The sequence below is a fragment of the Eutrigla gurnardus genome (assembly GCF_963514095.1).
Source record: "Eutrigla gurnardus genome assembly, chromosome: 12".
Classification (NCBI taxonomy): Eukaryota; Metazoa; Chordata; class Actinopteri; order Perciformes; family Triglidae; genus Eutrigla; species Eutrigla gurnardus.
The window spans coordinates 27,891,674-27,911,253 of NC_139926.1; the positions used below are offsets into that span (position 1 = coordinate 27,891,674).

Below are 19,580 nucleotides of genomic sequence, written 5' to 3' on the forward strand. Positions count from 1 at the left end.
CCACATGGGCCAACCAACCAACTATCTCCTCCTCCCCAGATAAACCCGGCCCTCCAGCTGCCTTCGACATCTCTGACATCACCAACGAGTCGTGCGTCATGGCGTGGAACCCGCCCCGGGACGACGGCGGCTCGCCCATCACCAACTACATCGTGGAGAGTCGCCAGCTGGACAAAGAAGAATGGGTGAAGCTGTCGGCCACCGTGAAACACACCACGTTCACGGCCAGCAAGCTCACCGCTCTGAAGGAGTACGTGTTCAGGATCAGCGCTGAGAACCAGTACGGCATCGGCGAACCTGCAGAGCATGCTCCAATCATCGCCAAGTATTCCTTCGGTAAGATGCTTTCCACTAGTGTCTCACCACCGAGCAAGAGTATCTCCTTTTGAAGACTTGATGTACCGTTGTAAATAAATCACATCATGTTCCGTCTGTTTCAGATCCACCTGGTTCTCCAACCAGAGTCACTCCCTCTGACATCACCAAGGACGCCGTGTCCCTGACCTGGTTCGAGCCAGATGAGGATGGCGGCAGTCCCATCACTGGATACTGGATTGAGAAGTTCGATCCAGAGAGTGACAAGTGGATCAGATGCAACAAACTGCCCATCAAGGACACGACCTTCAGGTAGATAATCACAGAGACCGATACGAGAAAGACAACTGTGATACCTCGCAGAAAAACAACGCCGCTCTCATTAGCAACCAGATGTTCTGATAAAATGAGACTCAGCATCTTTTCTGGATTTGTCTCCTGTAATCCATCAACACACAATTCACCACATGTTGGAGTCAGGTTTTACCGGGTTTCTCAGGACCCTGAAGTGGACTGAAAGGAAAAGAGTGATGTTCTCTTTACCTCAACCAGAGCATTCTACCCTTGCTGTGGGGTCTTCCCGCTTTCAGCAGCTTCCCCTCATCAACTTCTCACAGAACTTCATCTGATTTATTATCATTTAGTAGGTTTCTGTCTCCCTGCTGCAGTACCGCTCTCCACCTGAACTGGCACCGATGGGCCAGGGGGGCGCTGTTTTACAGAAACATTAATTAAATGCTGTTTCTGTCTCCCTGCTGCAGTACCACTCTCCACCTGAACTGGTACTGAGCCAGCAGGGGGTGATGTTTTTCATAAAAGTATTCAAGGATGTTAAATGTGAAATCTGGTTATATGAAGTTAACTATATGTTGTAGTGTTGTTTCAGTATCTGGATATTTAGCTGGGTATCGTATCAAAGTCCCAGTTCTGCCATCATGACAACTATACTGAAGAAAAGATGCCTCTCTATCAGTCTGTCTAATGCTCTCATGTGGCTGCAGGGTGAAGGGACTCCCCACCAAGAAGAAGTACAGCTTCCGTGTTCTCGCTGAGAATCTGGCTGGACCTGGAAAACCCAGCGTAGAGACTGATCCAGTCCTCATCAAAGATCCCATCGGTACATCCTCACATGGCACACAGTATTATAAATCATAAGAGTAACTGTAGGAGTGAGAGTCATTATTCTCTCACACTCTTCTTCAGATCCTCCTTGGGCTCCTGGTAAACCTGTCATCAGGGACGTTGGCAAGACCATGGCCCTGCTGGCGTGGACCAGGCCAGAGCACGATGGCGGTGCAAAGATTGAAGGCTACATCATCGAGTTCCAGAAGACCGGAAGTGAGGAATGGATCCGCATCGCGGAGGACGTCCCACAGACTGAGCACCAGCTGCAGGGCCTGATGGAGAAGCAGGAGTACTCGTTCCGCGTCAAGGCCGTCAACAAGGCCGGCGAGAGCGAAGCCAGCGAGCCCAGCGACCCCGTGGTCTGCAAGGAGAGACTTTGTAGGTGTACATGTGGCAGTTGGGGGGGTCGTTTCTCAGAGTCTCATCATTATTATATTACAAAGCTGCTGAATAATATTTGGCCGTAACGGATGGAGTTCTATCATCAGGGACTCAAACTACTAAAGATCCACAATCCTCTTTCATTCACCATCATCTTCCCTGTTCTGCCCACCAGACCCTCCTTCTGCTCCTCAGTGGCTGGAGGTGGCCAACATCACCAAGATCAACGCCACCCTGAAGTGGCAGGCTCCCAGCACCGACGGCGGCTCGCCCATCACCAACTACGTGGTGGAGAAGAGGGACGTGAGGCGGAAGGCGTGGCAGTCCATCGACACCACCGTCAAGGAGCTGAAGTACACGGTGACGCCTCTCAACGAAGGCTCGCTGTACGTGTTCCGCGTGGCCGCCGAGAATTCCGTGGGCATGGGGGAGTTCTGTGAGCTGGAGGACGCCGTCCTCGCCAAAGACACGTTCAGTGAGTTCTCATCAGCATCAGAGGTTCTCATTTGTCTTCTAGAACATTCTTCTAGAACGTAGGCAGCATGGGTTTCTCCCTTTTAATTCACCAAATCAAAACTTGAGCAACCAGCTGAACAGTTAAACGTGTGTGTGCAGTTTAGGATGCAAGGTATTAATGTAGATATTCCTGCTCCTTAATGATGATCCCTAATCACTTCCAGCATTCATTTGGCGCCACCATCAAGACCAACCTTTACCAAGCAGAGATCAGGCACACCTTTTGTGTATGATGTGTTGGTCGCCACTGGAGGCGGAGCTAGCAGGACATTTGTTCATCTGAAGAACCTGAAAAGAAGAGAAATAATGTTTGTTGTGTTCTTTGCAGCGACTCCTGGACCTCCTTACGCGCTGACGGTGCTGGAGGTCACCAAGAGACACGTGGAGCTGAAATGGGAGGATCCCAAGAGCAACGGTGGAAGACCTATAACCAAGTAAGGCTAACTAAAGTGGAGCTTGCTATGAGGTAGCATCAAGGAGGAGAGATTATGTCACCAGAGCTGTTGTGGTAAGAAGGCCCTGAAACAACAGCTATTTTACCATCCAGAGTTCCATGAGCTGAAGGGAACCTTTCTTTAAAACTTAAATACTGTTCGCGATGCCAAATACAGCTGAAGAAGTCGTGAACCAGATTATTCTGCTCTGCAGGTACGTGATTGAGAAGAAAGAGAAGATGGGAACTCGCTGGCTGAAATGCTGCAAGACTCCAGACAAACAGACTCAGTTCAAGGTGACAGAAGTGGACGAAGGCTCAGAAGTTCAGTTCCAGGTCCGGGCTGAGAACGAGGCCGGCGTGGGAGACCCAAGTGAGCCCACCGAGGTCCTCACCATCGAGGATGCAACCAGTAAGAGACCATCACATGTTCATATGTGGATTTGTTGGTTTCTGCACATGAACGCAGATCATTTGGAAACCTTTCCGATGTGAACCTTTCCCTCCAGGCGCTCCGTCTCCTCCTCTGGAAGTGACCGTCCCCGACGCCAGCAGGGAGCACATCAACGTCGCCTGGAAGCCTCCGGCCAAAGACGGCGGCTGCCCTGTCACAGGCTACCACGTGGAGGTGGCCGAGGCCCGTCCAGAGCTGAAATGGCTCCGGGTCAACAGCAGACCCATCAAGGACCTCACTTTCAGGATTGATGATGGAATCAAACCAGAGAAAAAGTATGTCATCAGGGTCCGTGCCATCAACTCTATCGGCGTTAGCGATCCGTCTGAAATCTCTGACAAGGTCTTCACCAAGGATCCCGACTGTAAGCATCAACAGAGTTTAAGTTTAAGTCAAGACATATAACATCTAACAATTAAGCCTCAACAATAACCCTGTCCTATGGTCCCAAGGTGCTCCTACCATGGATTTGGAGGCCAAGGATGTGGTCGTGGTTGAAGGTGAGAAACTGCACCTGAACGTCCCCTACAGGGCGATCCCAACCCCCAAGATGGTTTGGCAGAAGGACACAGTGGAGTGTAAGACTGACGAGCGGCTTTCCATGACGGTGGAGATGAACAGCGCTCACCTCGAGCTGCTCAAGTGCACACGTGCCGATGCTGGTGCCTACACCATCACCCTGGAGAACAGTCTGGGAGCCGCCACCGGGGCCGTCAACGTCACAGTCATCGGTACGATGGCCTCTAGTCTAGATGTGTTTTTGTAAACCACTCCGACCCCCACCAATGAATTTAATAAAGTTTTAGCATTTCAGAGATTTCCTACCACTCGCACCGTTTCTGGAGGACTCCTCCTCAGACACACGTTTGCTTCCTTCCTGAACCCTGCAGGTCTTCCTGGTCAGTGTAAAGACATCACCTCCAGCGATGTCACCAAGAACTCCTGCAAGATCAGCTGGGAAGCCCCGGAGGACGACGGCGGCACCCCCATCATCAGCTACACCCTGGAGCGCCGCGAAGCCTCCAAGAAGACCTACGTTCCCGTTGTGTCGGGAGAGAATGTCCAGACCTGCACCGTCAAAGACCTCTACATCAACTGCGAGTACTTCTTCAGGGTGAAGGCAGTCAACAAGGTCGGAGCTGGACAATATCTTGAGCTACGCAACCCAGTCATCATAGAGGAAGTCAAACGTAAGTCCTGTTTTCACATTAGGGTGTAGCTCCAGTACATCTTCACAGACGAATTCAATACTTTATAGACGACAAGCACATTCCTGCTACTTATACTTCTATTAAACCTGGTGGTCTTATGATCCACAGAGAAACCTGACCCACCTATTCAGGTGGAGGCTCACGACCCCACATGCAAGTCCATCAAAGTCACCTGGAAGGCTCCAGACTACGATGGCGGCTGTCCCATCCAGGGTTACATCGTGGAGAAGATGGAAAAGGATGGAGACCGCTACGAGAGGGTCACCCCGAGCCTGGTCCCAGGTTTTTCCTATGTGGTGACAGGCCTGACGGAGGACACGGAGTACCAGTTCAGGGTTCGGGCCGAGAACGCCGCCGGAGTCAGCGAGCCCTCCCGGAGCACTCAGCTCATCAAGGCTGCAGACCCCGTCGGTACGAAAGACTCCCATCACGTTGAAATCCTTTATTGACCTAAACTGTAAATAAGACGTCACAACATTTCATAACTCTTCTTCCATTTTCAGAAAAACCAAAGGTGACCCTCCACGCCCGCGTTCAGTCCGGTCTGTGCATCAAGAAGGGTGAGGAGATCCGCATCGACGCCTACATCTCCGGCTCCCCGTATCCCAAAGTCACCTGGCTGAGGAACAACGAGGACGTCACCAAGGAGCCGACCAAGAAGATGGTCCCGCTGGTCAAGAAGAAGAAGAAGAAGAAGACCAAGGTTTGGAAGCCTGGAGAGTCCTGAACGTCTGGATGTGTCTCCACTTATTTCTTATGGAGTTAATATATATGTCCTTTGTACCCTTCAGGAACCTGAACTGGAGGAGGAGTTTATAACTCCGCTGCGTGAGCGTCTGGGTCTGGACCAGACCAAGAGGGGTCAGTCTGCCATCATGATCCGTGATGCCGTCAGAGTGGACCACGGAGACTTCACCATCCGGGTGGAGAACACTCATGGCGTAGCCAGCGCCTGCTGTGTCGTCAACGTCCTCGGTGAGACAGACCTTTATTTCAGGTCTCATGAGCTCTTTGGTTCAGTCAGGTGACATTCAATTTTAGGTTGATAATTTAAGTTCAACTGCTGAAATAATTAACAGAGAAAACGATCTTTGAATAAAACTGCAGTTCCAGAAAAATAAGCTGACATATTTTCATTCAAATGTAAATCACAAACTGACTATGATTCCTTGTAGAAGAGCAAGGTAACTACACTCAACAAAAATATAAACGCAACACTTTTGTTTTTGCTCCCATTTTTCATGAGATGGACTTAAAGATCTAAAATTCATTCCAGATACACAATATTACCATTTCTCTCAAACATTGTTCACAAATCAGTCTAAATGTGTGATAGTGAGCACTTCTGCTTTGCTGAGATAATCCATCCCACCTCACAGGTGTGCCACATCAAGATGCTGATCTGACATCATGATTAGTGCACAGGTGTACCTTATACTGCCCACAATAAAAGGCCACTCTGAAATGTGCAGTTTTGTCTCACAGCAAAATGCCACAGATGCCACAAGCATTGAGGGAGCGTGCAATTGGCATGCTGACAGCAGGAATGTCAACCAGATCTGTTGCTCGTGCATTGAATGTTCATTTCTCCACCATAAGCCGTCTCCAAAGGCGTTTCAGAGAATATGGCAGTACATCCAACCGGCCTCACAACCGCAGACCACGTGTAACCACACCAGCCCAGGACCTCCACATCCAGCAGGTTCACCTCCAAGATCGTCTGAGACCAGCCACTCAGACAGCTGCTGAAACAATTGGTTTGCATAACCAAACAATTTCTGCACAAACTGTCAGAAACCGTCTCAGGGAAGCTCAACTGCATGCTCGTCGTCCTCATCGGGGTCTTGACCTGACTCCAGCTCGTCGCCGTAACAGACTTGAGTGGGCAAATGCTCACATTCGATGGCGTCTGGCACGTTGGAGAGGTGTTCTCTTCACGGATGAATCTCGGTTTACATTGTTCAGGGCAGATGGCAGACAGTGTGTGTGGCGTCGTGTGGGTGAGCGCTTTGCTGATGTCAATGTTGTGGATCGAGTGGCCCATGGTGGTGGTGGGGTTATGGTATGGGCAGGCATCTGTTATGGACGAAGAACACAGGTGCATTTTATTGATGGCATTTTGAATGCACAGAGATACCGTGATGAGATCCTGAGGCCCATTGTTGTGCCATACATCCATGAACATCACCTCATGTTTCAGCAAGATAATGCACGGCCCCATGTTGCAAGGATCTGTACACAATTCTTGGAAGCTGAAAATGTCCCAGTTCTTGCATGGCCAGCATACTCACCGGACATGTCACCCATTGAGCATGTTTGGGATGTGCTTGACCGGCGTATACGACAGCGTGTACCAGTTCCCACTAATATCCAGCAACTTCGCACAGCCATTGAAGAGGAGTGGACCAACATTCCACAGGCCACAATTGACAATCTGATAAACTCTATGCGAAGAAGATGTGTTGCACTGCATGAGGCAAATGGTGGTCACACCAGATACTGACTGGTTCTGAGTCCCCAGACCCCCAATAAAGCAAAAAAATGCACATTTCAGGGTGGCCTTTTATTGTGGACAGTCTAAGGCACACCTGTGCACTAATCATGATGTCAGATCAGCATGTTGATGTGGCACACCTGTGAGGTGGGATGGATTATCTCAGCAAAGCAGAAGTGCTCACTATCACACATTTAGACTGATTTGTGAACAATGTTTGAGAGAAATGGTAATATTGTGTATCTGGAATGAATTTTAGATCTTTAAGTCCATCTCATGAAAAATGGGAGCAAAAACAAAAGTGTTGCGTTTATATTTTTGTTGAGTGTAATTATTGAATTGTAAAAATGAAACTTTAATGACTATTCATGATGTGTAGTTTGTTTAAATGCTTTGGACACATTTACATCCAATATTAAATGCAAACACTGTTCCTCCGCAGACAAACCCGGCGCTCCGCTCAACTTCACCTTTGACGAGATCAGGAACACCTCGGTGGTCTGTAACTGGGAGCCTCCGGTGGACGACGGAGGCAGCGAGATCCTGAACTACATCCTGGAGAAGAAGGACAATAAGAACGACGCAGCCGACTGGGTCACCATCACCTCCACCCTGAAGGGCACCAGCTTCCCCATCACCAAGCTCATCGAAGGGAAGGAGTACATCTTCAGAGCCACCGCCGAGAACAAGTTCGGCTGCGGGCCGCCGTGCACCTCCGAACCCATGAGCGCCAAGAACCAGTTTGGTGAGTCAAGAGGGTCCAACCCTTTAGATCAGATTATCTGGCAGTTACACAACATAGAAATCCCATGACATAAATGTAGCTTTTAACTCTATATGAAATGAGTTTTGAGTCACTCCCCTCTCTCATCCCCCTTAGATCCTCCCGACGCTCCCAACACCCCCAGAGTCCATGAGGTGACGGCGAGCTCCGCCCACATCTCCTGGCACGAGCCCAAGGACAACGGCAGCCCGATTCTGGGCTACTGGATCGAGAGGAAGGAGGTAAACAGCAAACACTGGACCCGGGTCAACCGCGCCCTCCTCAACTCTCTGGAGGTGAAGGTCACCGGCCTGATGGAGGGACTCATCTATATCTTCAGAGTCTGTGCTGAGAACCTGGCCGGACCCGGGCCCTTCAGCGAGCCCACCGACCGCACCGTTGCCATGGACGCCATCCGTAAGTTCATAGTCCCGTCAGGATGAAGAAAGTCTAGCTTCATCACAGTCAAAACAAAATAATAATATCAGAATATTGTATCGTGACTTCAGTATGGTGATTTAAGGATACGATCTTAGAGATGCTATGCTCACCTCTGCCCCGCCCCCCCAGTGCCTCCTGGTCCCCCCACTCCATGGATCGTGGACACCGGGAAGGACTCGGTCATCGTGGCCTGGAAGCCGCCGCTGTACAACGGTGGAGGAGACATCCTGGGATACCACCTTGAGAAGGTTAACAGTCACCCGACTGGACTCTGGAGTCCCAGCAGCTGAAGAGTGTTTGATGTTAATGTGAGTTCCCTGTCCCAGGTTCTGGCCGGAGAGAAGGAGTGGACTCGCAGCACAGAGTTCAGGTGTAAAGACCTGACGTACACCGTGACGGGTCTGACTGAGGGAGCCGATTATTACATCCGTGTTATCGCCGTCAACGACGCCGGCCCTGGAGCTCCTGGTGTGACCGAACCCGTCACCGTCAAAGAGCCTCAAGGTACGAACCCGTTATGAGAAGTGGGAGGGGAGGATTGATCTCTGATGGGTTTGTTTGTTTTTATGAAGATCTCTGGTTATTGAAAGTGAAGGTAGATTCTCTCCACCTGAACATGTTGATACTTTTCTTTCCCACCTTGTTAAGGTTAAGGTTAGCTTCCAGGTTAAAGGTTTAGTTGTCCTTATAACGTCTGAAAAACAAGTTAAACATCTGACTCGTTTTGCTGTGTGTCCTGCAGTAACTCCGGCAGTGGACTTCGACTCCTCCGTGAAGAACGGCGTCATGATCAAGGCTGGCGAGCCGCTGAGGCTTCCTGCCGTGGTGAGCGGCCGACCTCAGCCCGAAGTCAAGTGGGCCAAAGACGACGCAGAAATCGACAAGGAGCGAATGATCGTGGAGACGGAGGGCAAGAACACAGTTCTGTTGATCAGGAAGGCCGTGAGGGCGGACCACGGGAAGTACCAGGTCTCTGGTACCAACAGCAGCGGCACCAAGACCGCCGAGACCAGAGTGGACATCATGGGTCAGTGTTGTCAAAGTCCACGGCATGAGGTCGTATGAGGGCTCAGGTTTCTGTTGGATGAACCGCCTCACAATATTTAATTTAGTGTCTTTTTACTTTCATAGTGTACAAATACAATGTTTGCTTTGAATGCCAATCAGTTTGTTATTCAGTTGGAATCACAGATTCTACCTCGTTTTCATATTAGGGTCATTTAACTAGCCGCTGTGCACTTCTGTTACTTTACTGGAGCCGTGACGACAGATGTGAAGACTCTGAACACATTTCTGTGTTGTTTTTATTTTTAACATGTCATGTGACGTTATTGCCGTAAGTCAGTAAATAATTAAACACACTTTTGTATAGTGAGAGATTTGATGCAGCAATAAAAGAAAACATGTGGTCTGGGTTTCCGCAGACGTCCCCGGTCCTGTGGTGGACCTGAAGACGGTGTTGGTGACCAAGAAAAACATCACCCTCACCTGGTCCGACCCCTTGGATAATGGCGGCAGTGACATCATCGGCTATGAGGTGCTGAGGAAGGACGCCAAGATGAAACTGTTCCGCCAGCCCATTGAGATAGCGTCCTGCAAGTGTGACATTCAGGGCCTGCTGGCCGGCGAGGAGTACGACTTCAGGGTCGTAGCCAGGAACAAGTACGGAGACGGAGCTCCAGCCGACCTGGGACCCATCCTGGCGGAGGATGCCAAAGGTGAGTCCACAAAATACCACCGGATGAGATTTGTGCATCAAAGTATATCTTTTGTCTGGCATTGACCGAACTCCTCCTCATGGTTCCAGCTACTCCATCCGCTCCAGAGAAGCTGCACTACACCGACAGAAGCCAGAGCACCATCACCTTGGCCTGGCAGCCACCGCGATCCGACGGGGGCAGTCCAATCAGAGGCTACTACGTGGAGAAGATGAGGTCCGATGGCACAGAGTTCGAAGTGGCAAACCGCAAGCTCTTCACTGAGTGCTGCGGGACCCTCGAGAACCTGTCGGAGAACCAGGAGTACCAATTCCGGGTCAAAGCCGTGAATGAGGTCGGGGACGGAGATCCCTCCAAGCCAATCACCGCCAAGATCCAAGACGATGAAAGTACGAAGCTCACTCTTGATATCTTAATGCTGAGTAGAAACATGTTTAACTGTGTCAAAAAAGGTGAGAGTGACGTGATGTTTGTCCACAGTTCCTCCAGTTATCACCATCCTGAAGTTCTTCAAGAGCAACGCCATCAACGTGAGGAAGGGCTCAGCCATCGACATTCCAGCCGAGGTGAAGGGTCTTCCCATGCCGACGCTCCAGTGGATGAAGGATGACGTGCTGATCGAGAAGCCGGATGAAGAGAAGATGACGATGGAGACAGAGGAGGTCAGAACGGATTCATCGGTCCAAAGAATACTTCTGATTGGTGGAATCAATCGTTTGCCCTGTTGACCAACAGCTTTAGAAATAAATACGTTCTGATCTTCAGGTGTCCCGGACCACTCTGAAGACTAAGATCGCCATCCCTGAAACCATCAGGCAGGACAAGGGCAACTACAAGCTGGTAGCTGAAAACCGCTTCGGCAAAGCTGAACACGTCATCCGGGTGGAGGTCTTCGGTAAGAACAGAGTGGTTTTCCGCTGGCAGTAAAATCAGGTATCATGTCCTCATATGGAACCTACATGAACCCAACCCTGCATTTTCAGACCGGCCTCTTCCTCCGATGAACATCGTGGTCTCGGACATCAAGGCAGAGTCATGCTACCTGACCTGGGACGCCCCGGAGGACAACGGCGGCAGTGAGATCACCAACTACATCGTGGAGCGCAGAGACGCCAGCAAGAAGAAGTCGGACTTTGACGTTCTAACCATCAACCTCATCGACAGGAGATACGGGGTGGGTCATTGTTATTCATTAAGGCTCACCTTAGAGTTTTCATGGGTTACGCCTGATTAAAAGAGATAAAAACGACAATCCCGGTTCTGTCTTTCAGGTCTACAAACTCAACTTGAACGGGGTATACCAGTTCAGGATCAAGGCTGAGAACAAGTACGGCGTGAGCGACGGCTGTGATTCAGAGAAAGTCCAGCTCAAGGATCCGTTCGGTCTGCCTGGACCTCCACGTAACCCCAAAATCATTTCCGCTACGGCGACCACCATGATCCTGACCTGGGACCCTCCTCTGGACAACGGCGGCTCCACCATCCAAGGCTACTGGCTGGAAAAGAGGGAGCGTGGCGCCGTGTACTGGGGTCGGGTCAACCGCGCTCCGGTCACCAAGCCGGCGGTGAAGTGCCTGCAGTATACCGTGCTCAAGCTCATCGAAGGATCCGAGTACCAGTTCAGGATCGCAGCCTGCAACGCTGCAGGAGTCGGGCCGCCCTGCGAGTCCAGCGAGTGCCGCTTCGCTGTAGACCCATGCAGTGAGTCTTTAACTGTCTGGATCGCCACAGACCAGCTGACACTGTCTGTTTTGCACTTCTGACAATCCAAACTCCCCCACTGACAATCATACTTTATTTACAGAACCTTCATAAGGGTCTATCAGGAACTTATTCTTACCTACAAATACAACATAATAGATATGTAAAGATATATTACAAGTCATTTAAACTCATACCTGATTTTTCAGACAGAATGTGATAAACTCATGTCTTTCTATTTGTCTGTATTTATGTTTGTGTAAATGTCTGGTGGATGTTTGTCTTTGAATAATGAAATATTTGAATGACTCACCTTTGACCTAGCTATGACCTCTGACCCCTCCTCCTCCCTCAGAACCTCCCAGCTCTCCTGGAGCCCCTGAGGTTAAAGACAAGACCAAGAGCAGCATCACGCTCACCTGGAGCCCCCCAGACCGGGACGGTGGCAGCCCCCTCAAAGGCTATATCATCGAGGTCCACGAGGAGGGCTCTCCTGATTGGAGGAGGGTGAACCCCGGCGACAAGCTCCACCCATCCACAGAAATCACCGTCCCTGACCTGAAGGAGGGCAAGAAGTACAAGTTCAAGATCTACGCTGTGAACGCCGCCGGGAACTCTGAGCCCGCCAAAACCGGAGACATCGTGGCTAAGGACATCCTGAGTAAGAGACAACACGCAGACCTGGTCCCAGTACAGGACCAGATCCTGATGAGACCTGAAGTTAAAGGCTGAGAGTTCAGACCGTTGATGGAAGTTCTAAAATAATATTCTGTTATTAATATTATATTCATAATGTAGCGACGTACAGAGCTTAAAGAGCTAAAGACTGAACATGAATGAATCTAAAAAGCAGTTTTCCGTGTGTTTGTTCAGTCGAGCCGACTGTGTCTCTGGACGTCAGCGCTCACGACCTGCTGAACTGCAGAGCGGGAACCGCCATCAGGATCCCCGCCACCATCACCGGGCGACCCGTCCCCAAAGTCACCTGGACCTTCGACGGCACCGCCGAGACGGAGAAGAAGAACGACGTCCACACGCTGCCCGTCGACTCAGAGGTCAGACTTGGTGTTCATGTTTAGTGACTTGGTTTTCTTTGTTCCTACAATCTCTGGAGGGCAGGAAACAGGAAGTGTGCTCCAGAAATCTGGAGCAGACCAGGATCTGGGTTTATCTGGATTTGGTGTTGGTAGTAGTAGTAGTAGCAGTAGCAGTAGTAGTAGCAGTATTAACAGTAAATACCGTAAATAGCCAGATTCATATGTGGTTCGGGGTTTGTTTACTCCTCAGCGAATGACAACTGTAATAAAAGTAGAATGTTGTAGAAGTTGAGTTGATCAGACTGCCAGTCTCCTCTCAGATCCAGTCCACCGACACGACCTCGGTGGTCCTGATCCCCGACTGCAAACTCAACCACAGCGGAAGATTCATCATCAACGCCGAGAGTCCCGCCGGACACAAGGTCGTCAAGGTCCGGGTCAACGTGCTCGGTGCGTAAAGGACGGACCTGTCACATGCTTACAGAGGGCAATGCGTTGTGGGATAATGTGTTTTATGAAGAGTAACGATGAGAAAATGAGAGAAATTTAAGAATTAGAAACAGGTTAATTTGATGTTTGTGGATCCTCAGACCTACCTGGACCTCCCAGAGACCTGAAGGTCAGCGACGTGACGAGGGGAACCTGCCGACTCACCTGGAAAGCTCCGGAGAGCGACGGAGGAGAGAGAGTGAAGAGCTACTTCATCGAAAAGAAGTCTGTGAACGGAAAAGCCTGGACCAAGGTCCGATCCCCCACAGTTCACATTAGTATCAGCAGGATGCTTCTCCCTGAACTTTACCACTAACGCTCTGTTGGTCTTCCAGGTGAATCAGGCCTGTGCTGCTCAGTCTCTGGTGGTTCCAGACCTGGTCAATGGTCAGGAGTACTTGTTCCGCATCCGGGCTGAGAACCGCTTCGGGTTTGGTCCGCTTGCCGAGACTGCCGAGGGAACCAAAGCCAGAGATCCCATCCGTACGTCTGCTCTTGTGCTATGATGTCATAAAGTTATGATGATAAAATAAGTCATACATTCATGACATTAGATCCCCCAGACGTGATGGTGATCATATTCAAATGTGTTGCGTCGGCAGATCCTCCTGATCCTCCAACCAGGTTGAAGATCCAGAGTGTGAGGAAGGGGGCGGTGCACTTGACCTGGAAGGCTCCAAAGAACGACGGCGGTTCCCCCATCACCCACTACAGCGTCGATCTGCTGTGCTGGGAAGCCAGCAGCACCCAGAAGGAGTCCTGGAGGAGGTAAACCTTCATCCGGGAGGTCCGCGTGGATCCACCTGGATCAGATTGAAGTGGAACAGATTCAGGTCTAGATCTCTTTAGTTGAATCAAGGGCAGTTATGGACCACAGTATTATGGATCAAGTCTAAGTGTCTGTTTATTGTAGACCAGGTTGATGGTCTGCTGGTCTTCTTTATCATCCATCACAGCTTCATTAGCTCGTCACTGATTGGTCCAGATGTTGCCTCCATCGATCATGATGTTCTGTTTCCCGATATGTTCTGTGTGACCACAAAACACCGTTCAAACCATTCAAACCGTAGATGTAAAACAGGAGTAGAAGCAATGTAGCAGGACGGTTTTATGTGTAGCGTTGCCATAGCGGCCGTAGTAGTAAAGACAGACAGACAGGTAGAGACAGACAGACAGGTAGAGACAGACTACATGAGGAACATTGAACATCCTCACCTATCCCAGCAGTGGAAACATCACTGATGATGTCACACGACTCTGAGGAGCTAGCACGCTAAATAGCTACCTAGCTAACTAGATACCTAGCTCACTAGCTAAATAGCTAAATAGCTAACTAGATACCTAGCTCACTAGCTAAATAGCTAAGTAGATACCTAGCTCATTAGCTAAATAGCTAACTAGATACCTAGCTCACTAGCTAAATAGCTAACTAGATACCTTGCTCACTAGCTTAATAGCTAACTAGATACCTAGCTCACTAGCTAAATAGCTAAGTAGATACCTAGCTCATTAGCTAAATAGCTAACTAGATACCTAGCTCACTAGCTAAATAGCTCACTGCTCTGTTAGGTCACATGAACAATGAAACGTGCGTGTTGCCTTCAGGTGCAACAGGAGAGACGTGGACACCACCAGCTTCAGGGTGGAGGACCTGACGGACAGAGACGAGTACGAGTTCAGAGTGGTGGCCTACAACGAGGCCGGACCCAGCAGACCCTCCACCACAGTTGGACCCATCATCATGGCAGACCAGACCTGTAAGACCGGACACTCTCCTACTGCGTGATGGGAAAACTAGGGGAGGGGGGAGCTAGAGGTTTAACTTCAGCCAGTTAGAACTTCACTCTCATATTAATATTAATAACACAATAATCTTCCGTAGAAAGACTTTAGAAAGAGAAGAAACACAATTTAAAAGTGGTGATGATATTCATTCATTCAATGATTCAAGATGAATGAACATAACCGTTATCGGTGTCACAGCAGAGCAAATCTAAGTAAAGGAACAATGAGTGGTTGAGTCACATGACTGCACATATGAAATATGGATGTTGGTCATTGCATGTGTGTTGTTGCTGCAGGTGCTCCGTCCATCGAGCTGAAGGAGTTCATGGAGGTGGAGCAGGGCTCCGACATCGGCATCGTGGCTCAGATCCGTGGCTGTCCCTTCCCCAAGCTCACCTGGTACAAGGCTCCGCCCCACAAGTCCGACGCCAAGGAGGAGGTTCAGTACGACGAGCACATCAACAAGATGGTGTCGGACGACAGCTGCACACTGCTGATCCAGCAGGGCAAGCGGCCCGACACCGGCCTCTACACGCTGGTGGCCTCCAACAGCCTCGGCAAGGCGTCCAAGGAGATGAGGCTCAACGTGCTCGGTACCCGCCCACCACGCTCACCTACTGTCCACCCAAACCCCCCAGCTGATCATCTACACCCTTTCAGGCCAGGGACCCCCAAGGCCTATAGAGACCCAATGGAGGGACCCCCAAGGCTTATAGAGGCCCGATGGAGGGACTCCCTAGGCCTATAGAGGCCCGATGGAGGGACCCCCAAGGCTTAGAGAGGCCCGGTGGAGGGACCCCCAAGGCTTATAGAGGCCCGATGGAGGGACTCCCTAGGCCTATAGAGGCCCGATGGAGGGACCCCCAAGGCTTATAGAGGCCCGATGGAGGGACCCCCGAGGCTTATCGAGGCCCGGTGGAGGGACCCCCAAGGCCTATAGAGGCCCGATGGAGGGACCCCCAAGGCTTGTAGAGACCCGGTGGAGGGACCCCCAAGGCTTATAGAGGCCCGATGGAGGGACCCCCGAGGCTTATCGAGGCCCGGTGGAGGGACCCCCAAGGCCTATAGAGGCCCGATGGAGGGACCCCCAAGGCTTGTAGAGACCCGGTGGAGGGACCCCCAAGGCTTGTAGAGGCACGGTGGAGGGACCCCCAAGGCTTATATTAACTTTTATATTTGTTTATTAGATGTTGAATTGATGTTAATGTGTATTTTTGGTCATTTTACATTTTGGAAGAAAAACAGTCTGGGATCAAATCATTTTGGGAACCCCCTACTGTAACTCTGCAGACCCCCTAGGGGTGTTGGACCCTGATTTAGATCTCTGCTTTAGAGACTAACAACATACAATAGATGACAAATGATTTGTCAAGATAAGAATCAAAGAAAGAGGAAAGAAATCTGCATGAAAGCAGCTGAGACCATCTCCGTCATCTAATCTCGTGATGTTGTGGTTTTTCCAGGCCGACCCGGTCCTCCGTCAGCGCCCATCAAGTTCGAGGAGATTGGGTCCGAGAGGATCACGCTGTCCTGGCTGCCACCGAAGGACGACGGCGGCTCCAAAGTCACCAACTACGTCATCTGGAGACGCGTGGCTAACAGGAAGACCTGGGTGCCCGTCACCAACGAGCCCAAAGAGCGGATCTGGACCGTGGAGAACCTGATGCAGGGACACGAGTACGTGTTCCGCATCATGGCCCAGAACAAGTACGGAGTCGGAGAACCTCTGGACAGCGAGCCCGAGGTCGCCAGAGACCTCTACAGTGAGTCCTGTTCAATCTTCAGAGTCTCTTATCGAGGTCCCGTCAAAGTGTGTTATCTGTTTATTGTTCGCTTCTTCACACATTCAAAATGAAAACACAGTCAGCATTTCTATCATCTGTATTATCTATTATTAGTTAAACATTTCAAATTAGGATCGTATCGGCACGTGACAAATAAAACTGTTCATAAACACAGAATCATAAACTTACATGTTATCAAACAGGAGACCAGAAGCTTGAAAAAAGTTTACAACCCGTTAAATGAAAAACAATACAGCATTCAGAACATTGAATAGAACATAAAGATGATCCAAACACACGTCACTGCAGCACAGACGGACAGGAAACAGAACTTTACTAATAAAACTAAAATGAAGAAAAATGTGAGAAAGACATCGTCAGTCATCTTCAGATGAATTTTAATATCTAACCGGGTTTGAAGCAACACATTACACATGTTAGCAACTGCTCCTCTTAATGTAAAAATAATCCTAGAAATCAAAGACTCCCTATTTATGACCTGAACCTTAACGTGAACATTTTTCAGCTTTACATCTAATTTTTGACATCAAAACGTCAATATCTGTCAATATCTGTCCAGAAAGAATGAAATGAAAAAGCTCAAAATAATGGCACTTAAAGAAACATGTACGAGACGTTGATTTGAGGGACTCCGATGCTACCTGTCCTCCTGCAGCTGTTCCCGGTCAGTGTGAGAAGCCGACGGTCAGCGGTGTCACCATGGACGCCATGACGGTCAGCTGGGAGGAGCCCGAGGCTGACGGCGGGACGCCCATCACCGGCTACTGGTTGGAGCGCAAAGAGACAACGGGCAAGCGCTGGACCCGCGTCACCCGCGACCCCATCCGCCCCATGGGCATGGGCGAGTCCTTCCTGGTGAGCGGACTCATCGAGGGCTCCCAGTACCTTTTCAGAGTGTCTGCCATCAATGCTGCAGGACCCGGAGCTGCCAGCCCCCCCACAGACCCCATCTTCGCCAGAGACCCCATCTGTAAGACCTACACACTGAAATGTTGTTCTGTTCCAAATACATAGAATAGGATGTTAACCACCTGTCTGTCTCCTCCTGTAGCCCCGCCCTCTCCTCCGACCCCTAAGGTTTCTGATTGGACGAGGTCCACAGTGGACCTGGAATGGATCCCTCCTCTAAAGGACGGAGGCTCCAAGATCATCGGATACTGGGTGGAGTACAAGGAGGAGGGCACTGAGGCCTGGGTCAAGGTATCATCATTGATCTCAGGATAGGAAGTTGTTTCAGAGAAAGATCGGGTATGAGCAACCTTCAAACTCCTTGTTTGTGTTTTTCAGGCCAAGGAGACAGAAATCCGCGGCACCAGGCTTGTGATCCCTGGTCTGAAGACTGGCGGCAAATACAAGTTCAGGGTGACTGCTTTCAATGCTGCTGGTAATGGTGAGCCAGGAGAAGTCCCAGAAGTGCTTGAGGTCAACGACAGAACCAGTGGGTCCAACCATCATTCTCTCAACAATATGAACTTCCTGTTGGGTTGGAACAAGCAGGCTGTAATGTTGAGCTTCTTCCCCCAGTTCCTCCCGAGGTAGACCTGGACGCCTCTGTGAAGGAGAGGATGGTGGTCCATGCAGGTGGTGTGATCCGTATCATCGCCTACGTGTCGGGCCAGCCGACCCCCAACATCACCTGGAGCAGAGACGGAGCTGCGCTGCCTCCTGAGGCCAAAGTGGAGACCACAGCAATCAGCTCGTCTCTGGTGATCAAACCTTGCACCAGGAGGCACCTCGGTGTCTACTCGCTCACCGCCAAGAACACTGGAGGGGAGAAGAACAAGAACATCACCGTGGAAGTTTTGGGTAAAATACAATGTTCACGTCAAAATCCGACTGTGTATCTTTGTTTGTTTAAATGTATTTAAGTAAAAGCCACTGTGTCCGCCCGCAGACGTCCCCGGGCCTGTTGGCATCCCCTTCACTGCTGAGAACCTGAGCACCGATTCCTGCAAGCTCAACTGGTTCTTCCCTGAGAACGATGGCGGTTCTCCCATCAGTAACTACCACATAGAGAAGCGCGAGGCTGAGCGCAAGGCTTGGACCTCGCTGTCCTTCACCGCCAGCAGACAGAACGCCGTGGCTCACGGCCTCACCATCGGGAAGTCCTACTTCTTCAGAGTGGCTGCTGAGAACACCATCGGCATCGGACCCTTCATAGAGACCGCCGCCGAGCTGGTCGTCAAGGAACCAATCAGTGAGTTCAGTTCAACTAGATCAAGGAAGGATGAGGGGAGGAATCAAGTCTTTACGAAACAAAACATCATGTGTTTAAGCATGTTTTTAGGAATAGAGTTTGATGATCATAGTAGAATTTTGGAAGTCAAGATTTTGCAGATAAATTCAGAATGAAAAAAAAGCAGTTCTGTCAGCATGTTAAATCAAGTCATTATTTAGAAGGTAATAATGGGAAGAACTCTGCGACCCTAACGATCTGTCCTCAATACGTCATCCAACAGTGAAACTGTGCAAATAAAATCAAACATTAAACAGAAAGCAATCCCAGCCCCAGATATAAAGAACTGTGTGTACGTTTCTTCCCCTCAGGTGTCCCTGACCGCCCTGAAGAGCTCGAGGTCACCAAGGTCACCAAGGATTCGGTCAGCATCACCTGGAAGGCACCCAAGTTTGATGGCGGTTCAGAGATCACCATGTACATCCTGGAAGCGCGTATGATCGGAAAAGACAAGTTCAGCAGAGTGACAAAGGAAAAGCTGATGGAAAGGAAATACACCTCCGATGGCTTGAGGGAGGGAGACACCTACGAGTTCAGGGTCCTCGCCGTCAACGAGGTCGGACCCAGCAAGCCATCATTCGCCACTAAACCCATCACCTGCAAGGATGAACTGGGTGAGGACCAGCTCTTAAGGCTGTTTTCATCAGCTGAATGGGCAGCTATTGGTTTGAGTTGA

General features: G+C 50.1%; 1 protein-coding gene across 2 annotated transcripts in view; it reads left to right on the top strand.

The window, feature by feature from the left end:
• Positions 1-19,580, top strand: part of ttn.1 (titin, tandem duplicate 1) — a 168,373-nt gene that overhangs the window by 84,524 nt on the left and 64,269 nt on the right. For both annotated transcript variants that reach the window (XM_084022712.1, XM_084022713.1), the window contains 39 exons: positions 40-336; positions 441-627; positions 1,317-1,432; positions 1,519-1,818; positions 1,997-2,296; positions 2,666-2,771; positions 2,986-3,182; positions 3,280-3,588; positions 3,677-3,955; positions 4,115-4,414; positions 4,544-4,846; positions 4,939-5,138; positions 5,227-5,410; positions 7,372-7,674; positions 7,810-8,109; positions 8,263-8,381; positions 8,460-8,637; positions 8,876-9,160; positions 9,558-9,851; positions 9,941-10,240; positions 10,332-10,513; positions 10,617-10,746; positions 10,835-11,025; positions 11,123-11,552; positions 11,908-12,213; positions 12,426-12,607; positions 12,910-13,039; positions 13,180-13,331; positions 13,414-13,561; positions 13,681-13,846; positions 14,684-14,835; positions 15,160-15,456; positions 16,327-16,626; positions 17,324-17,638; positions 17,720-17,868; positions 17,956-18,106; positions 18,193-18,474; positions 18,563-18,865; positions 19,216-19,518. In XM_084022712.1, coding sequence (XP_083878838.1) covers positions 40-336; positions 441-627; positions 1,317-1,432; positions 1,519-1,818; positions 1,997-2,296; positions 2,666-2,771; positions 2,986-3,182; positions 3,280-3,588; positions 3,677-3,955; positions 4,115-4,414; positions 4,544-4,846; positions 4,939-5,138; positions 5,227-5,410; positions 7,372-7,674; positions 7,810-8,109; positions 8,263-8,381; positions 8,460-8,637; positions 8,876-9,160; positions 9,558-9,851; positions 9,941-10,240; positions 10,332-10,513; positions 10,617-10,746; positions 10,835-11,025; positions 11,123-11,552; positions 11,908-12,213; positions 12,426-12,607; positions 12,910-13,039; positions 13,180-13,331; positions 13,414-13,561; positions 13,681-13,846; positions 14,684-14,835; positions 15,160-15,456; positions 16,327-16,626; positions 17,324-17,638; positions 17,720-17,868; positions 17,956-18,106; positions 18,193-18,474; positions 18,563-18,865; positions 19,216-19,518 — 9,126 coding nt within the window. The remainder of the gene's footprint in view (positions 1-39; positions 337-440; positions 628-1,316; positions 1,433-1,518; positions 1,819-1,996; positions 2,297-2,665; positions 2,772-2,985; positions 3,183-3,279; positions 3,589-3,676; positions 3,956-4,114; positions 4,415-4,543; positions 4,847-4,938; positions 5,139-5,226; positions 5,411-7,371; positions 7,675-7,809; positions 8,110-8,262; positions 8,382-8,459; positions 8,638-8,875; positions 9,161-9,557; positions 9,852-9,940; positions 10,241-10,331; positions 10,514-10,616; positions 10,747-10,834; positions 11,026-11,122; positions 11,553-11,907; positions 12,214-12,425; positions 12,608-12,909; positions 13,040-13,179; positions 13,332-13,413; positions 13,562-13,680; positions 13,847-14,683; positions 14,836-15,159; positions 15,457-16,326; positions 16,627-17,323; positions 17,639-17,719; positions 17,869-17,955; positions 18,107-18,192; positions 18,475-18,562; positions 18,866-19,215; positions 19,519-19,580) is intronic.